At 57.6% G+C, this 18,362-nt stretch overlaps 1 protein-coding gene across 3 annotated transcripts in view; it reads left to right on the top strand.

Moving 5' to 3' along the window:
* Positions 1-18,362, top strand: part of FBXL18 (F-box and leucine rich repeat protein 18) — a 49,225-nt gene that overhangs the window by 16,018 nt on the left and 14,845 nt on the right. For all 3 annotated transcript variants that reach the window (XM_042971133.1, XM_042971132.1, XM_042971131.1), the window contains exon 4: positions 6,541-6,759. In XM_042971133.1, coding sequence (XP_042827067.1) covers positions 6,541-6,759 — 219 coding nt within the window. The remainder of the gene's footprint in view (positions 1-6,540; positions 6,760-18,362) is intronic.

Below are 18,362 nucleotides of genomic sequence, written 5' to 3'. Positions count from 1 at the left end.
CCAGGCAGCTGGTGGAGTGGACAGGCCTGCCCCCATCCCAAACACCTGTCACGGGTGGCTTCCTTCAGAGTGGGAGAGCCCGGAAGTGGCCGGCTGGTTGAAAACTGTTTAAAAGGCTGTGTGAACACACTCTGTTTACTTGGTTTGAAACCCAGATCCGCTACGTCTCCGGTGGGTAGCATGGACCCACAGCGCCACCTAGTGGCCAGAGCGCCACAGGCCTGTTCTTCCTCAGGGACGAGCCAGAGACCGCGGTCAGGGTTCTGGACTTCAGCCCCTCCCGTTTTCCCACTTTCAGGTCTGCAAAGGGATGCTTACCTTAGGACTTTTAAAAGAGTAGGGGTGCCTTTGGGGTGCCTGGGTGGCTCAGCCGGTTGAACAACCAACTTTGGCTCAGGGCATGATTTCATGGTTTGTGGGTTCGACTCCTGCGTCGGGCCCTGTGCTGACAGCTCAGAGCCCATTTGGGATCCCCCGTCTCCCTCTCTCTCCACCCCTCCCCTGCTTGCATTGTATCTTTCAAAAACAAATAAACATTAAAAAAAAAGAAGAATAGGGGCGCTTGGGTGGCTCAGTCGGTTGAGCGTCCTACTCTCCACTTCGACTCAGGTCATGATCCCAGGGTCGTGGGATTGAGCCCTGAGTCAGGCTCCAAGCTGAGTGTGGAGCCTGCTTCAGATTCTCTCTCTCTCTCTCTCTCTCTCTGTCCCTCTCCCCTGCTTGCGTGTGCACACACTTCCTCTCTCTCGCTCCATCTCTCTCCCTCTCTCTCTCAAATTGAAAAGAAAAAAATTTTAAATATTTAAAAAAGAGAGTAATTTGCCTTTGAAAGATAGAATGAAATAGTATATTTAGACTTTTTTTTCAAGAAAAGTCAACTTTTCAGAAAATTCACGCTTATAACCGGGATGACATTCGCTTTCCGTCTGGGCCCTGCATGACTTTGGCTGTTACTTTGGCCTTCCTTTGGGTAAACGAGGACTGCACACAGCCACCATTGCTTCTCGGAGAGGCACTGCTCTCTGCTCACGGCTCTTGGGGTCCTTTCCTTACCGATGAAATTCGTTCAGTGGGTCTGGGGGTGGGGGGAGGCCCGTGTTCACATCTCTGCCAAGGGGCACCTGCTGACATCGGATCTCTGATGGCTGTGGCTGCCCCAGGGGGGTCCTTTCTCTAGCATTGGAGCCCAGAACAGCCCTGCCAGGGGCTCCCTCCTGCCACACACTGAGTGCCGCTCTTCTCTTCCCTCACACGTCCTGAGTCTCCACTGTTGATGGGGGAGTGAACGTGAGACTTCTTGTGATCGTACTCTAGAAGGACCCACTGTCCTCCCCACAATGTTAGTGTGTCAGGAGCTTAGTAGCATTTCTACTCATATGCATTTTTTTGTTTTTTTAAAGTAATCTCCACCCCCAATGTGGGGCTCAAACTTGTGACCTGGAGATCAAGAGTCAGAAGCTCGGGGCACCTGGGGGCTCAGTCGGTTGAGCATCTGACTTCGGCTCAGGTCATGATGTCACGGTTTGTGGGTTCGAGCCCCATGTCGGGCTCTGTGCTGACAGCTTGGAGCCTGGAGTCTGTTTCGGATCCTGTCTCTCTCACTCTCTCTGCCCCTCCCCCTCTTGTGCATGCACTCTCTCTCTTTTCTCTCTCTCAAAAAAAATAAGTAAATAAAAGAAGATGTTTATTCATTTTTGAGAGAGAGAGAGAGTCAACGTGCCAGCGGGGCAGGAGGAGAGAGAAAGGGAGACACAGAATCCTAAGCAGGCTCCATCCAGGCTCTGAGCTGTCAGGACAGAGCCCGACACGGGGCTCGAACCCACAAGCCGTGAGATCATGACCTGAGCCGAAGTCAGACACTTAACTGATTGAGCCACTCAGGCACCCCAGTGTTTATTTTTGAGAGTGGGGGAAGGTCAGAGAGAGGGAGACAGGGAATCCCAACCAGGCTTTTTGCTGTGAGCACAGAGCCCCACCTGGGGCTCGAACCCACCATCGGTGAGATCATGACCTGAGCCGAGGTCGGATGCTTAACCGACTGAGCTCTCCAGGCACCCATAAATATAAAATAAAATTAAAAACCTGTCTCATGAACCACATTTCAGTGAGTGGTGGCTCCCCTACTGCACAGCTCAGGTTAGAACATTCCATTGTTGGGGGATATTCTGTCGGGTGGCTGCTGTAGATAGCCGGGATTGCTCTTTTTTTCCTCAAAGACCGCTTTTTGAAAACCTCTCTCCTTTTGTCCTGGAACTTGGTAGTGTCCCCAGGTGTCGGGGTGATGGGGACCTAGTGCATGACCAATTGGGTCTTTTTAGGCTTTGAGAACTGGGGAGCGCCCATCCACTGCCCTACACCCAGTCCTGGTTGGATCAGCCGTTCTGAAGGTGTTGCATTCAGAGCATTTCGGGTCTCCCTCCACCTGGGGGCTTGGACGGGGACACTCTGTCCCCAGAGCAGACCCACTGCCTTGTTGGGATGGGGGTGGGCATTTCTTGCTCATCCTGGAAACGTCTCCTTTTATGAGCATCCACGACTGCTTACCACCTTGTCGGCAGTGTCCCAGGAGGTCACCAACCTGGCCGGGAGGTCTCTGTGGATCCTGCATAGGGATGGAGGTCTTGCCCGCAGCCACTGGGCCATGACTCAGAGAGACAGAATGTCCCGGGTCTGACCTGGGGTTTCTGCGAGGAGTTTTTGCGCGGCGCCCGGGCCCTGGGAGGAGCTGCTAGGTGGATTAGCGTGGCCGGCCTTGGGGACACTTAGGGGATCCTAGGGAGAGGGACAGGGGCACCCAGCGCATGCACAGCAGTGTCCTCTCAGTGGAGGCTGCAGCCCCGCCGGGCGCGGTCCTGCACTTGGTCTCTGGGACCTGGCTGCCCGCGGGGGCCGGCCGAGTCTCTCCCGCCATCTGTCTCGAGTCCGTCGGTGGCCTTGGAGGCTCCCGGAGAAAGGACCTTGCCTGCTGCCTGGTGGCCGCCCTTGTACAGTGTCCTGCTGTCAGTCATCCGGCTCAGAAGGAGGCGACCCAAAGACCGATGAAGCCTGGTAGGGGCAGGGAAGCACCTTCCTGACAAATCTTGTCCTCTGCCCCTTTACCCCCCGCCGCGCGTTCGGGAGGCAGCGGGTTTCAGCTGCCTGTGGGCCTCCGCTGTCTGCCGGGCCCTCCGTGGGCTGCGGTTCCCCACACACGGGCCCAGATCCGCATCATCCATCCAGGCCCCCCGCTGGCCACGGCCACTGCCCTGCTGCTCGGGCCGGCGCCTCCACGAGCTTCTGTGCTGCCACAGCCTTGGAGCCGCTCTGGCCAGGTGACCGGCGTCACCCCCCACGGCAGCCGGAGCGAGCTGCTTTTTGTTCTTTTTTACTCCCCTGCCCCTCAGAGCAAGCTGTTTATTTATTTAATTAAAAAAATTTTTTTTGATGTTTATTTATTTTTGAGAGACAGAGCGTGAGTGGCAAAATGGCAGAAGAGAGAGGGAGACAGAATCTGAAGCAGGCTGCAGGCTCTGAGCTGTCAGCACACAGCCCGATGCGGGGCTTGAACTCATGGACTGTGAGATCATGACCTGAGCCGAAGTTGGACGCTTAACTGGCTGAGCCACCCAGGCGCCCCTATTTTAAATGTTTATTTATTTTTGGGGGGGCAGAAAGAGGGGGACAGAGGCTCTGAGCAAGCTTTTTAAGGGCATCAAGTGGAAAAAAATAAAATCATCAAGTGATGACTGTGTGTGTCTAAGATGGACGGAAGTCCTGCTGAAGGCAGTGACATAAGGAAGTTTCTGGAGCCGAGCTCTGCTCTCCAGGGATAATCCTTACGTTTTTCTCTGGGAAGGTCTTACACAGGGGGACACATGTTGGTCTCTGCTCACGTGGTTGTCTTGGGCGTGTGTGTAACTGACCAGGGAGGTATCTGTGAGTCTGCTCGGCCTCTGCGTTAGGGTCCTGGGGCTCCCCTCACAAACCGCCACAGCACAAGCGGATTCACGCACAGGGTTTTTTTTTTTTTTTTTAATTTAAAAAAAAATGTTTATTTTTGAGAGAGAGACAGAGTATGAGCAGGAGAGGGGCAGAGAGAGAGGGAGGCACAGAATCCGAAGCAGGCGCCAGGCTCTGAGCTGTCAGCACAGAGCCTGACGTGGGGCTCGTACCCACGAACCGTGAGATCATGACCTGAGCCAGTCGGACGCCCAACCGACTGAGCCACCCGAGCGCCCTGGATTCACGTCCAGTTCTGAGAGCCGGAGGTTCGAGCTGTAGGTGTCAGCAGGGCTGGTTCCTCCTAGAGGCTCTGATGGAGCCCCTGTGCCAGGCATGTCCCCTGGCTTCTAGAGGCGGTCGCTGGCAGTGCTTGGCGGTCCTTGGCTTGTGGCCGTGTCACTCCAGTCCCCGCCTGCAGTCACATGGCACTCTCCCTGGGTGTCCCTGCGTTGCTGTGCCTCTGCATGGCCTTCTTGTAAGGAACTGGCCACTGGATTACAGCGCCCCCAGTCTAGCATGACTTCATCCTAACGAAGTCCCCCCTGCGAAGACCCTGTTTCCAAGTAAGGTGCGTTCACGGGCGCCAGGGGCTAGGACAGCCACCTGTCTGTGGGGGGGGGACACAGCTCCCACCAGCTCCTCTCTTCCCATTCTCCTGGCTCTCGGCCCTCCTCCTGGCGGCCCCCGCAATCCTGTTAGCTTCTCCCCGGCCCTCTGCTCTTCCTCCGACTCACATTCCAGAGGGCTCCCTTGGCCTGCGGCCCGGCGTCCTGCCGCACATCTGGGCATCTGCTGGTTCCGCAGCCGTGTTTCCAGCTGGTGCTGAACTGCCCTGTCCATTGTCCTCAGCACCTCCAACCGTGTGTCCCCACTACATCTCTCTGTCTGCCCTCTAGGCTTTCCGGCTGGTGCGCAGAAGGGTCTGGAAGGCTCTGGAACATTGTCCTCCACACCACTTTCCTGTTCTCATCCCTGTGGCTGGAGGCTCCAGCACTCCTTCCTGCCTGTGCCAAGGCCCTGTCCGACAGCCACTGTGGCTCTCCCATCTCTTCGTGTCTTTCCTTTTCCTTTTCCTTTTCCTTTTCCTTTTCCTTTTCCTTTTCCTTTTCCTTTTCTTTTTCCTTTTCCTTTTCCCTTTCCCTTTCCTTTCCTTTCCTTTCTTTTCCTTTCTCTTCTTCACTTCCTTCCTAATGTTTGTTTTTATTAAAAAATTTTTTTTAATGTTTATTTTTTGAGAAAGAGATAGAGCATGAGCGGGGGAGGGGCAGAGAGAGAGGGAGAAACAATCGGAAGCAGGCTTCAGGCTCCGAGCTGGCAGCACAGGGCCCGACACGGTGCTTGAACCCACGAACCATGAGATCACGACCTGAGCCGAAGTCGGACACTTAGCTGACTGAGCCACCCAGGCGCCCCTACTTCTTTTAAATTTTATTTGTTTTGAAAGAGAGAGAGAGAGAATGAGAATCTCAAGTGGGCTCTGCGCTCAGTGCACTGAGCGCAGAGCCCAGTGTGGGACTCGAACTCGCAAACTGCGAGATCACTGCCTGAGCCGGAATTAAGAGTTGGGTGCTCAACTGACGGAGCCACTTGGGCACCCCTCTTTTCATCCGTCTTTCTTTCTTTTTTTTTTTTTTAATTTTCTTTTTAGTGTTTATTTATTTTTGAGACAGAGAGAGACAGAGCATGAATGGGGGAGGGGCAGAGAGAGAGGGAGACACAGAATCGGAAGCAGGCTCCAGGCTCCGAGCCATCAGCCCAGAGCCTGACGCGGGGCTTGAACTCACGAACCGTGAGATCGTGACCTGAGCTGAAGTCGGACGCTCAACCGACTGAGCCACCCAGGTGCCCCTCGTCCGTCTTTCTAAAGCAGGTGGGACCTGGTGCACCTCCCATCTTTTGTGGTTGTCTGTGGCCGAGGCCCCGGTTTTGTAGATTGGCTCTTGTTTGCCTTCAGCCCCTATCTACGGGGGGACCTGCCCGGTGTCCCCTCCCCTTCCGTGGCAGGAGGACTAGGGATCTGCCCGGTGTCGCCTCTCCTTCCGTGGCGGAAGGACTAGGGATCTGTCGCCTTCCCTTCCGTGGCCGGAGTGGCCCCGGCCTCCAGATCCCCTCCACTGCCCTCAGCCTGTCATTGTGTGTCACAGGCGCGGGCAGCAGTGTGTGGCTGGGATCCCATGTAAGCGCGGCTCCCCGCCCCCTGCCCGACAGGTCAGCGTTTGAGGTGGGTGGGGTGCCGAGCGGCCAGCCCAGCCCGCGTGCGGGTCGCCAGGCTCCGGGCAGTGGCCGGCTGGGGTCTGTACGGTGGCTCGCCCGTCGTGTCAGGCCTCCAGGGTCTGCCCCCAACTCGGGATCAGCTGGGAAGGCCCTGGGGTCTGTGTCTCCTCCCGATGCCCCGGGGGACTGTGGCGTAGACAGGCGTGGGGACAGCTGGTCTGGGTCTGGCTCCCAGAGACCCGCTTGGCCCCCCCTCGCGAGAGGCTCCCCCCCCCACCCCTGCGCAGGGGGCGGGGGGGGGGGTCCGGCAGCAGCGTGGTCTCACACCGCCCTCTCTCCCCGCAGGCTGGAGCAGCCCTACTTCAGCGCCAACGCCCAGTTCTTCCAGGCGCTGAGCCAGTGCTCCGCGCTGCAGCGCCTCTGCCTGGTGTCCCGCAGCGGCACCCTCCAGCCCGAGGCCGTGCTGGCCTTCATGGCGCGCTGCCTGCACGTCGTCGTGTGTCACATGTTCACCGGGGAGTCCCTGGCCACCTGCAAGAGCCTGCAGCAGTCCCTGCTCCGGAGGTGAGTGGGCGCGGGGGTGGGGTGGGGGCGCGCCGGTGACGCGGCTCCTCCCGAGGGCTTGGCGCAGAGGCGGCCGCTTCCTGGGTCGAGAGGGCGCCCGCGGAGGTGGCGTGAGAACGAAGGCCAGCTCCCTTTCGCGGCGGCGCCGCACCTCCCGGGCGCTCCCGCTGCCCCACGGTCGAGTTCCAGGCAGCCGAACTGCAGAGTGTTTCCCTCCCCCCCGTCCCCCTCCCCCACCAAGCGCACACGTCCCCACGGTGCGGTCGTCCAGATGAGGAGTGACGCTTAGGATTTCCTCAGTGCCTGCCCTGGTCCTTTCCCGTCCCGGGGTTTGATTCAGAGCCCTCGTCACAGTGGTAGTCACGTCGTCTTAGCCTTCGGCCCGTGACAGCCCTCGGTCTCTCCTGGTCTCTCATGACCTTGACGCTTTGTGCAGAGCACGGGCCAGGTGTTTGGTAGGATGTCCGTCGTCACCCACGGTGACGCTGTGTCCTCGGCGTGGTGTGCCAGGGACACAGGGTGTTGTCACGTCTTCTCATTGGTGTCTGCGGGTCCCTCGGCCCGTTATTCCCTTTCGAATGAAGAAGCATCTCGTGGGGAGATACTTACAGAGTCTGCAGATACCCCGGTTCTCGTCGGAGTTTTGCCCGCTAATCTTGGCATCCACCGACGGATCTTTCTAGTGACAGTTGCTTTACTTTGACGTCTGGCTGTGATGGTTGTCTGTTTCCTTCGTTCCTCCCACATTTGTTAACGGAGCTGTGCTCTGAGAAGGAACCTGTCCCCTCTCCGCATTCCCTTACTTCCTCGGCATCTACTTGTTTCAGCATGGACTCGTGGATACTCGTTTCATTCAGCGGGGTTTTGTCATGCTCACACCGTTCATGGCTTGCACAGATCGTTCCAGATTTGGCCGTGGGCGTGTTCTTTCAGGTTGGGTCCTGTGCCCCCTTCGACATGCCCCTTCCTTTTCTGGGCTTGTCCTTCCTTTCTTCCTTTTCCTTCCTTTTCTGTCACTACGAGATATTCCAGGCCCAGTCCTGGAATCCACCATTTCCTCATGGAGCCTGGCTCCTTTTATTAGAGGCTGGAATTAGAAACCAAGGCCGGGTGTGGGGTATGCTCACTGCTGCTGGGGTGTCACCGCCTCCAGGCCCCCTTATGGACGCAGTAGGAAATTGAGGTGTGTATGTTCTTTGTTTTGTTTTGTTTTACTTTAATTTTTTTAAATGTTTATTCTTGAGGGAGAGAGAGAGCCTGCACACGTGAGAGCAGGGGAGGGGCAGAGAGAGAGGGAGACACAGAATCTGAAGCAGGTTCCGGGCTCTGAGCTGTCGGCACAGAGCCCGATGTGGGGCTCGAACCCACGAACTGTGAGATCATGACCTGAGCCGAAGTCGGTCGCTCAACCGACCGAGCCACCCAGGCGCCCCTACGTGTTCTTTTTTTTAACGTTTATTTATTTATTTTGGGAGAGAGAGTGGGTATGCCCGTGTGCACGTGGGGGAGGGGCCGAGAGAGAGAGAGAATCTCAAGCAGGCTTCGCACTGTCAGTGCGGAACCTGACTTGGGCCTGGTGTCTTGAACCGCAAGATCACGACCTGAGCCGAAACCAAGACTTGGACGCTCAACTGACGGAGCCACTCAGACGCCCCGATGTGTGTATGTCCTTACACACATCCATATTTGTGTGTCCCCGTCGCCCGTTTGCATCCACATCAAAGACAGGTTCATGCTGACGCGTCTCGTCCAGCCCGGCAGCCCAGGGCTCCCGTTCCCCCAGACTCCTCTTCCTTCCTCACGACCTCCCTCCCTGTCGTTGAACAGTCTGGGTGTCACCATCCACAGGGTGTTTGCTGGTCCGCTCCGCCCTCGGGCGCACACCTAAGGCAGTTTGGGAGTCGCCAGCCCACCGCCTGGAGCCCGGAGGATAATCTGTATTCACGCTCTTGGCCTCCCCCCGCGGTCCCTGCTTTCCGGAGTTACTCAGGGTTGTTCTTTGCACCCCACCCCTTCAGTGTGCTCATGTCACTTGTTTGTCATGCAGTCGGGGTCCTTTATCGCTGTGTCACGTAGCATTTTGCCTTCGCGCCGCGTCCTGGGAGGTTTTATTTGTCCCGTGTTTCCGTACGTGAAGCCAAGCCTTGCTGTGGCGCTCGGAGTCAGGGCTCTATCAGACGGCGACCTCGGAGAAGCGCCGCCCCACGCCCCCTCCCTCCGCCTCGCTACCACCCCATCCCCCCCCAGACACCTGGTCTTGTCAGTTCTCAGTGATTCGTTCTGTTTTCTGTTTTCACAAATGAACAGATACACAGTGTTTTCTCCTGTGCGCTTTCTGATATGCGCTTTGCTTTTTTGCTTAATAACATGTATGTTGGATTTCGGGTCATACGGCCCTGCGTTCTTTTTCGTCGTGAGATGTATATACATAGCACAGTTTACCGTTTCAACTGTTTTTTTTTTTTTAAGTTTATTTATTTTGAGAGAGACAGAGACAAGGTGAACCGGGGAGGGACAGAGAGAGAGAATCCCAGGCAGCCTCCGTGCTCCCATTGCGGAGCCAGATGCTGGGCTCGAACTCACGAAACCATGAGATCATGACCTGAAATAAAAAATCAGATGCCCAGGGGCGCCTGGGTGGCTTGCTCGGTTAAGCATCCGACTTCGGCTCAGGTCATGATCTCACAGTCCGTGAGTTCAAGCCCCGCGTCGGGCTCTGTGCTGACAGCTCAGAGCCTGGAGCCTGTTTCAGATTCTGTGTCTCCCTCTCTCTCTGGCTCTCCCCTGTTCATGCTCTGTCTCTGTCTCAAAAATCAATAAACGTTAAAAAAAAAAAAAAATCAGATGCCCAACCGACTGAGCCACCCAGGGCCACCACCCCTCACCCCCCCCACCAAAAACAGTTAAGGGGCACCTGGTGGCTCAGTTGGGTGAGTGTCCAACTCTTGATTTAGGCTCAGGTCGTGATCCTGATCCCAGGGTTGTGGGATTGAGCCCCGTGTCGGCTTCCCCACTGAGTGTGGACCCTGCTTAAGATTCTCTCTCTCCCTCTTTAAAAAAACAAAACAAAAGTGATGACAGTTTTAACTGGTTGTAAGTGTCCCGTCCGGTGGCGTCGAGCGGGTCCACGTTGTTGTGTGATCACCAGCCTCCATCCTCGGACTTTTCATCTTGCGAAAACGGAGGCCCTGTCTCCAGAAACACTAACCTCCCGGCCCCTGGCTCCCACCCTCTCCCTGTCTTGGAGTCTGACCACTCTGGCGACCTCACCCAAGTGGAACCACGCAGTGTTTGTCGTTTTAGGTCTGGCCTTTTCTGCATTCCCTTTGGAATTTACTTTCAGAGTCTTAAAACACAGAGATAAAAGATAATCGTGCATCGATGGAAACAAAGCTCCCTTGACTTGTTGCACCTGCCGGTGTGAGTTTGGTTTCTAAGTCCCAGGAGTACAGCCCCAAGTACATCCCCTGAGAAGCATGGGGTTTCGTTTCTGTGTGTTTGTAACGTCCATAAATGTCTGATACAGGCACGTGGCTGTGCAGCCTGTGTTTTTTCCACCGCGGATTTGAGATCTGCCGCTGTTCATGAGTGCTAGTTCGTTCCTGCCACGCGCTATGCGCAGTAACCCTTCAAATGGATTTGTCACGTCTTGTGTTTCTGTTCTGCTGATGGATGTTCGGGCTGTTTTCCTGTGTTTCCTCTATCCCGGTGAATGTCCCTGTGCAGCTACCAGATTCCCAGATGTGACACTATCAGACACCAAAATCGGGGCACCCGGGGTGGCTCCGTCGGTCAAGCATCTGACTTCGGCTCAGGTCATGATCTCGCAGCGTGTTTGAGTTCGAGCCCCGCGTCGGGCTCTGTGCTGACAGCTCGGAGCCTGGAGCCTGCTTCGGATTCTGTGTCTCCCTCTCTCTCTGCCCCTCCCCCACTCACTCTCTGTCTCTGAAAGATGAATAAACGTTAAAAAATTTTTTTAAAAAAAAGAAAATGGCAAAATGCTCTCCAAAGTGATTCTCCCAAGCCCTGCTTCCCCTGGCGGAGTGTGAGAGAGTTCCTGCCCTACATCCGTGCCCCACCCCTTGATATCGTTGGGTTTTGGGCTTGTCCTGGTCTCCTGGGTGAGGAGGGCCCTCCTGCTGTCCAAGCTTGTGTCTTGTCTGTTCCCAGCAAGCGTCGTCTGACGTGTTCATCACCAGGCTCTCTCCTGGTCTGTGATCAGCTCCGCAGACGCCTTACTTCTCTGTCGGCCTTGGCTTTGGGTGGTGGTGTGTTGGCTGGTGAGAGGCTGGGCCGTGCCCGGAGTCCGTGGGCCCACCGTATCGGGTCCTCCTCCTGGTTCCTGCTGTGTCCGTCGTCGCTTCAGGTTGCTGCCACGCGTTTAACGGCCGCCTCCGCTGCCTCTCTTACACCCGGAGCTTCCTCTCACACTTGCCGCCCGTCCTGTTCCCCTTCTGGAGAACCCAGGTATCAAAGCCGGCTGGTTTGTCTGCAAAGTAGAGCCACGTGGGCTTTGAGTGGCGGTCACGGGGAGCCTCCCCGGGGACTGCACTTGCCAACCTGAGTCCTGCGTGTGCCGGAGGCTCAAAGACCTCCTGGAAACGCTGATCGCACCGGGGTGTTGCGTTAACTAAGCAGGTGGCCCGATACCTTCGGCCGAGTGAGCGTCGATGCCCCTCCAGCAGGCAGTGGTGAGCGTGGGTTAGCCTAACGCTTGGCCAAGCAGTTGAGTGAGGCCCTGCTCCTAGGTTCCCCTTCGGTCGAGTGCCCCACGCTGCACAGCCTCCCTGGCTCCACTCCAGACTCCAGAGCACTCCCCGTGCAGTGCTCCGCAGATCCCCGGTCCCCCCGGGCTGGGCTGTGCTGTGCTGTGTGGGGACGGTGACTGTCGAGTGAAGACTTGGGGATTCCTGAGCTTCCAGCACGTGCTGGGGAGTTTGAATGAGGGGTGGAATTGAAGTCTCGACTAATGACCGGAGTTGCTCAGTATCAGATCACTCGCCTCCGTCTTAGGCTGACCCAGGACAGCTTATCAGGTGGAAACCAGCGTGCGGGCTGACGGGCACCGTCTCTGCAGCCAGCGCCAGGAGAAATTCTCAGTCAGCAATCCTTACCTTTCCCTCTGTGCTGGAGTCCTCGGAGACGCAAAGGTCATCAGCTCCTGACCCATGAGACCATGACCTGGGCCGAAATCAAGAGTCGGACGCTTAACCCACTGAGCCCCCCAGGCGCCCCTTGAAGCCTTTTTTATACACATACCATAAACGTTACCACCTTGGCCGCTTGTAAGTGTAGAGGCGCACCTCCCTTTATCGTGCTTTGCGCGCCGGTCCTGTGTTTCGTTTTGTTTTACAAATGGGAGGTTTGTGGCAGTTCTGCATCAAGCAAGTCTGTTCGTGTCATTTATCCGACAGCTTTTGCTCACTGCGTGTCTCTGTGTCACATTTTTGGTAGTTCTCCCAGCATTTCAAACGTTTTCTTTGTTATTAAATTTGTTACGGTGACCCGTGATCGTGTGATCGTGAAAACTAACCCGCTTACCCAGCTCCCCTGGAACCTCTATTCGACTTTCTATTTCTATTTCTTTTTTTTTTTTTAATTTATTTATCTTGAGAGAGAGAGAGAGAGAGAGTGCAGCAAGGGGCAGAGAGAGGGGGGAGAGAGAGAATCCCAGGCAGACTCCACACTGTCAAGCACAGACAGAACCTGATGCGGGGCTTGAACTTACACACCGTGAGATTGTGACCTGAGTCAAAATCAAGAGTCAGTCGCTTAACTGACTGAGCCACCCAGACTCCCCCTTAATTTTATTTTTAAGCAACCTCTACACCCAACTTGGGGCTCAAACTCATGACCCTAAGATCAAGAGTCGCACCTTCCACTGACTCAGCCAGCCAGGCGCCCCAATGCTAAGATCTCTCAACTGTTAAATTTTTGGTGTCTTTGCACTTCATTTAGACTTTGAAGCAGTAGGTACTGGGACAGTCGTGAGTGAAGGCAGTAGAGTTCAAACACTTCCTGCTCCTCGAGGGGCAGCGCTCTGCCCCCGTCGCCCTGCACTGGGGCGTCTTTAGAAGCCGCGCACCCCCTCGCCTTCAGTGCCCTGCAGACCAGGGCCCCCGTCTTCCGCTCAAGAGTGTGGCATTCCTGGAGGCGGAGCTAGAACTTAGATAAGCTCCCAGAATTTGAACAAGTCGGGAGGAATGCTTCCTGGAGAGAACTTGACCCGAGTGAGCAGGTTGTTTGGGCAGCGGCCATTTAGAGACCGCTCGTGGGGAAGTGCGCGGCGTCCCTGAAAGAGAGCTGAGTGTGGACGCTTGGGGTCAGCACGGCCGAGAGGGTCGCTTCCTCCACCACTTTTGTGTCCCGGGGATCGGGGGGAGCTGACAGGGAGGAGGCCACCGATGTTAACAAAATGCCGAACACAGCCATCAGCCGGGAGGTCTCCAGAATTTCCGGTGGCCTTGCCGGACAGACTTCACGTCCATCTTTGCAGTCTTCTGCTGAACTGCTCAGGAGAAATCCTAGCTGAGGTTTTCCTTTCCCTGGTTATGGAAATAATATGTTAATACTCCTCTAAAAATTTGGACCATGCATCAAGGTGCTTTTCTGTGAGAGCTCCCCATGGTTCCACCAACCAGAGGTCATCGCGGCCGGCCGACCCGGGGTGGACTTATCATATGGTGTGTACTCTGATTTTTTTTTTTTTTTTTTCTGATTTTATTTTTAAGTGTTCTCTACACCCAGCGTGGGGCTCGAACTCACAACCACAAGATCAAGATTCGCAGGCTCTATGGACTGAGCCAGCCTGGTGCCCCTACTCTGATTTTTATTTAAAAAAAAAAATTTTTTTTTTTTTTAACGTTTTTATTTATTTTTGAGACAGAGAGAGACAGAGCATGAACAGGGGAGGGTCAGAGAGAGGGAGACACAGAATCTGAAACAGGCTCCAGGCTCTGAGCTGTCAGCACAGAGCCCGACACGGGGCTCGAACTCACGGACCGCGAGATCATGACCTGAGCCGAAGTCGGCCGCTTTAACCGACTGAGCCACCCAGGTGCCCCATCTGATTTTTAAAAATGTAACACATTGTAGATGGTTTTTATGTCGATAAATCTGCACATGATTGTTATCATTTCTTAATTTTTTGTAGTGTTTACTTTTGCAAGAGAGACAGATTGCAAGCAGGGGAGGGGCAGAGAGAGAGGGAGACACAGAACCCGAGGCAGGCTCCAGGCTCCGAGCCGTCAGCACAGAGCCCGACGCGGGGCTCGAACTCACAAATGGTGAGGTCGTGACCTGAGCTGAAGTCGGACGCTTCACCGACTGAGCCACCCGGGTGCCCCTCTGCACACGATTACTTTTCATTCTGTTTTGTGTCCGTTATATGGGTGGGTCGCGGCCTCTGGTCTGGCCGTAGCTCACTCTGTGTACCACTGACTCCCCTTCACCTTCCGCCTTAGGAGTCTTCCGGCTCTGGAGCCCGTGTCGGCAAGGGCAGCTCGCCATCGCGTGTCCACACCTGAGTATGCTCGTCGGGTGGGATGGAGTCAGTGCTGTTGGTGTGCCCGGGATTCGGGGGGCTGAGTCGGGTGCAGGCTGTGCGGCCCAGGCGCTGTGGGCTTTGGGAGGGACCGCAGCTGTCTGGGAAGTGGGGTGCGCGGCAGGTCGTGCGGCTGCCCCGCCCCGCGCTCTCCCCACGCACCTGCTGTCCGTGCAGGCGAAGGCCGCTTTTCTCTGGTGCACGATGGAGACGCTGCTGGGCCGGCTCTGCCCTTTCGGCCGCGGGGAAGAGTTGCCAGTCCTGTGTCCCCCTCGCCGACTTGCTGTAGGTCACCGCGTTCCCGGGGGCTCTGGCTTCGGGGAGCTGGCACCTCCCCGCTGGACGTGTTCTGCCAGAGGAGCTGGGACTGGCCCGTCCGCTCCCGCCCGTTGCCGAAAGCCGAGGCTCGGAGAACCCTGTGGGGTTCTGCCTCTCTCCCCGCTGAAGGGTAGCTTCCCGCAGAGACGGGGACCAGCTTTCCGTGTACCCGCGGGAGCCTTCTCAGAAACTGAGAACATCTGAGGCCACCACGCCGTTCAGAAGCCCGTACTTGTGACAAGAGAGCGTCTGAACGTCTCCCTCCCCATGTGGGTGTCATTGGCCGAGGAAGGTAATTGGTCATTCTGATCCTCAGAATCCTTCTCAACACAGTGCTCCGGGCCGCTGTGCTCTTGGCATGAAGAGGCCAGTCCCCGCTCTCAGCTTCTCTTTCTCACTCTCGGTTCTTTTCTCGAGGTTCCTGTCTGCAGCCTGCCCGCCTCCTGGTGGCCTGGTCAAGGGCTTCCCTCCCCTGGCCTCTCGGACCGCGCCCACCTGCCTCTTTCTTAGGGGGCGTAGCACTCCCAGTTATGTTCTTTGCAGCCTCTGCCGTTGATGAGGTCTGAGGCCCGGTGTGCTCTGTTTTCCGCGCCCGGACCACGAGCCGGGTACAGGGCTGGGCTCACTGATGGCCCCAGTGGGCACCGAGCACGGCTGACACTTGGGGCGCGGCATCCGAGAGCAGACCTGAGGTGGGCCTTGGTTAAGTGGACATCCTGGGCGGAGGCCGCACCCATCTCTCTGTCCCCGCGTCCCAGCACTTGGCACAGGCCCGGGCCATGGCCGGGTCCCCCGCGTGCCTAGTGCCACCTCGGGGGAATTAAGGGCCCGTTCCGGCCTGCGGTGCCTGGAGCCCTCGCGTCTCCAGCGAACCTCCTTGGAGCCTCTGCTCCGGGCCCCTGCCTCGATGCTGGGGGCTGTGCCAGCGGTGTGTATCGTTGCCTCTTACTCAAGCCTCACGGAAGTCCTGTGAGATACGGGCCATTAGTCCCGGTGTACAGATGGGGAAACTGAGGCTCTCAGAGTCAGGTGAGGAGTACGGCCTGGACCCCAGCAAGGTGAGGATGGGAGGTTGTGTCCAGAGGGGAGAAGGGTTAGGGCCTTGCCAGGTGCTGTGTGGGCCCTCCAGAGCCACGTGGGCATTTCACCCTGAGCCCGTAAGCCCTGAGGGAGGCTCACAGGTCTGAAGAATCTTCTGTGCTTGCCAGAGCTGCACCCACGTCCAGGTTCTACCGGAAGCCTTTCTCTGGCCGTGCTGCAGGGGGCAGGGCCGAGATGCAGCCCGACGGGAGAGGTGCTGGCCCGCCTCTGCACGGGTGTCCCGGTGGCCTCTGCGCTTGTCTGTGGCGCGGCCCCTGCTGTGGGTCTGGGCCAGCACAGGGAGGCTCGGGCAGTCGGGCCGCACATGGGTGACCTGCTGGCCTTTCCAGTCGCGCGGGACCCTGGGCCGCGGGGCCCCTTGTGGCCTTGCTGCCAGAGCGGGGGCCCAGCTGCTTTTCTGCGATGTCGCCGGCAGATGGCGCCGTAGCTCACAGTAACCAGAAGGTTCCTGACCCGGCCCTTGGTTTCTGGCCTCCAGGCCTGCGTTCCACCAGGGAAAAGGGAAAGGCTGGGATTTGTCGTCACTTTCCTGCTGCCTTTCTTTTGTCTTATCTCCTTCCCTGCCTCAGGCTCAGGGAATTGTGGAGCCAGCAGGGGGGCGCACTTGGCCCTGGGCTGCCCTGCCACTCCCTGCCCGGTTTCTCCCCGTGACTCAGCCACAGGGCTGCTGTCACATCTGCGGTCCTGTCACTGGGCGAGTGGCTCCTCTCTTCGGGGTCGGCACTTTCCCTCTGGTTTATGTGTCTGATCTCCATGTGTCTCACAGGTCCCGTCGTGGTGCCCTTTGTGGGGGTGGCATCGGCACTTGGGCTTGGAGCCCAGCCCTGCCTCTCAGGCTGCCTCAGTTTCCTCAGTTGGGAGGCGGGTTTGTGACCGTACCGGACACAGTCATAACGGCGGTGGCGATGTGTGTCCCACACCAAGCGCAGCGTCCTGACAGGCATCCGTTCTCTCTTATTTTCTGTTCTTTGCTCTTTCAAGTTTGAAACGCTAAACACTTGGGCCTTTCTCTGACCTCTGTGGCGTCCCCCGCTCTGGGTTTGGGGGCTTCTTCTGCACGTTCCCCCACTTTGGGTCCTCTGGTGTTCCCATTGTCGGGTCTGGGTTTAGAGCTCGGACGGTGCCGTGGGGCAGCGACGCCTGTGGGCCCGGGGCTCTCGGGGCCCCTCCGGGGAGCGGGACGAAGCTTTCCCGCCTGCCGCCCTCCTCCCACCATGGGCACACCCCGGCTTCACAGGGTCAGCTGTTTGCCCCCAATTCCCTCCTGGCCTCAGACACCTTGCCTGTCGGTTCCGTTTGCTGTCTCTCCTAGAGACCCGGAGTCCTGTCCCTGCCAGGTTAGTAGCCCCCGGCTGCCCCTCTGTCTGGGCCCCGGTCAGCCTGGTGAGAAGCCGGGCAGCGCGGCCCTTCCTCCGTGGCGGGACTGTCCTTTGACTCTTCAGGTCTGAGCCGCACACCAAGCCACAGCTCTGCTGTCCGCTGTCCCCTGGCCTCGTCCCGGGTGGGAGGGCTCCTTCCAGGGGGCTGTCAGCTTTTCTGGTTTTCTTTGACTCTGCCCTTCCTGGAAGCTTCCTGCGAGGCCTCGTGGCCCCCGGGGGGTGGGCGAGGGCCGTGTCAGCCCTCCAGTGTTCTTGGTGTCCCACACAGAGTGACGGCAGCTTGCTTTAGTGTGTGTGGCATCCTGCTGAGCTCAGCCCTACCTTGTGCCCTCAGATCCCATCAGCTGGGCTCACGCTGTGGCCTCTTCACTTACTCGCTCTGTGACTTCAAGTCACTCTTCTGTCTGAGCTGAGTTTCCTGTCTAAAATAGCGTCTCACCGACTCTGTGCCCGCCCTGGTGAGTGTTACACGGGCGGCGGCCGGACCTTCTGCTCTGCAGATGGGGCAGCCCGGCTCCGTGAGGTCGGGGACTGTCCCGGTCATCCTGAGAGTGAGGGGCCCTCTGCTGCTCCCATGATCCCCTGCGTGCTCTGTCTCCGTGGCAGGGGCACTCAGGGAAGCAAGACGGCGGGGCAGAAGAGGCTTGTGCCCTCAGGCGTCTCCTGTCCGTTGCTAGAGTTGTCTGATGTGAGGACGTGCTGGTTCTGAGACTCAGCCGGGTGCTTTCCAGAAGGTGGTGGCGTTCCAGGTGCCAGTACCCTGGGGGCCACGCCCATCCCTGGTCTTCCCAGGCCGCGTGTGTTTACTTGTCACTGACCTCTGTCGTTTGTCATCCTGAGGGGTCTCGAGCCGGAGTGGGGCAGCCTCCTTTTTCAGGAATGTCGGGAACCCCGACCCCGGGCAGGGGCAGGCGATGTCCTCCGCCCCCCCCCCCCCCGAGCCTCTGCGCCTCGGGTCGGACATTCCACGAGACGGGGTCACGTCTCTGCCTGCGAGGCCTGTGTGGAAATTCCTTCCCCCAGGTGTCCTGGAGAGTCTTGTGCTGGCGAGGAATGTGGGCCTGTGAGGTCGGCAGGCGGTTCGCTGCAAGTTCCTAGCCGCCCGAGCCGGAGGGACGTTCCCCGACCCTGCCCTGAGCCCGTGAGCTCCTTCCTGGCCGTTGCCGGGGCCCTGGGGGCCGGGCCGCCCGCGCCCCTGTGCCGCGGGGCTCCGTCTGCGTTTGTGTTCTGGAAACGTGTTTAGAAACGAGTAAAGTTTACAG

The sequence above is a fragment of the Panthera tigris genome, chromosome E3 (genome assembly GCF_018350195.1).
Source record: "Panthera tigris isolate Pti1 chromosome E3, P.tigris_Pti1_mat1.1, whole genome shotgun sequence".
Lineage (NCBI taxonomy): Eukaryota > Metazoa > Chordata > Mammalia > Carnivora > Felidae > Panthera > Panthera tigris.
Note: the sequence above shows the minus strand (reverse complement) of the source record. Positions and strands in the feature narration are given on the sequence as shown.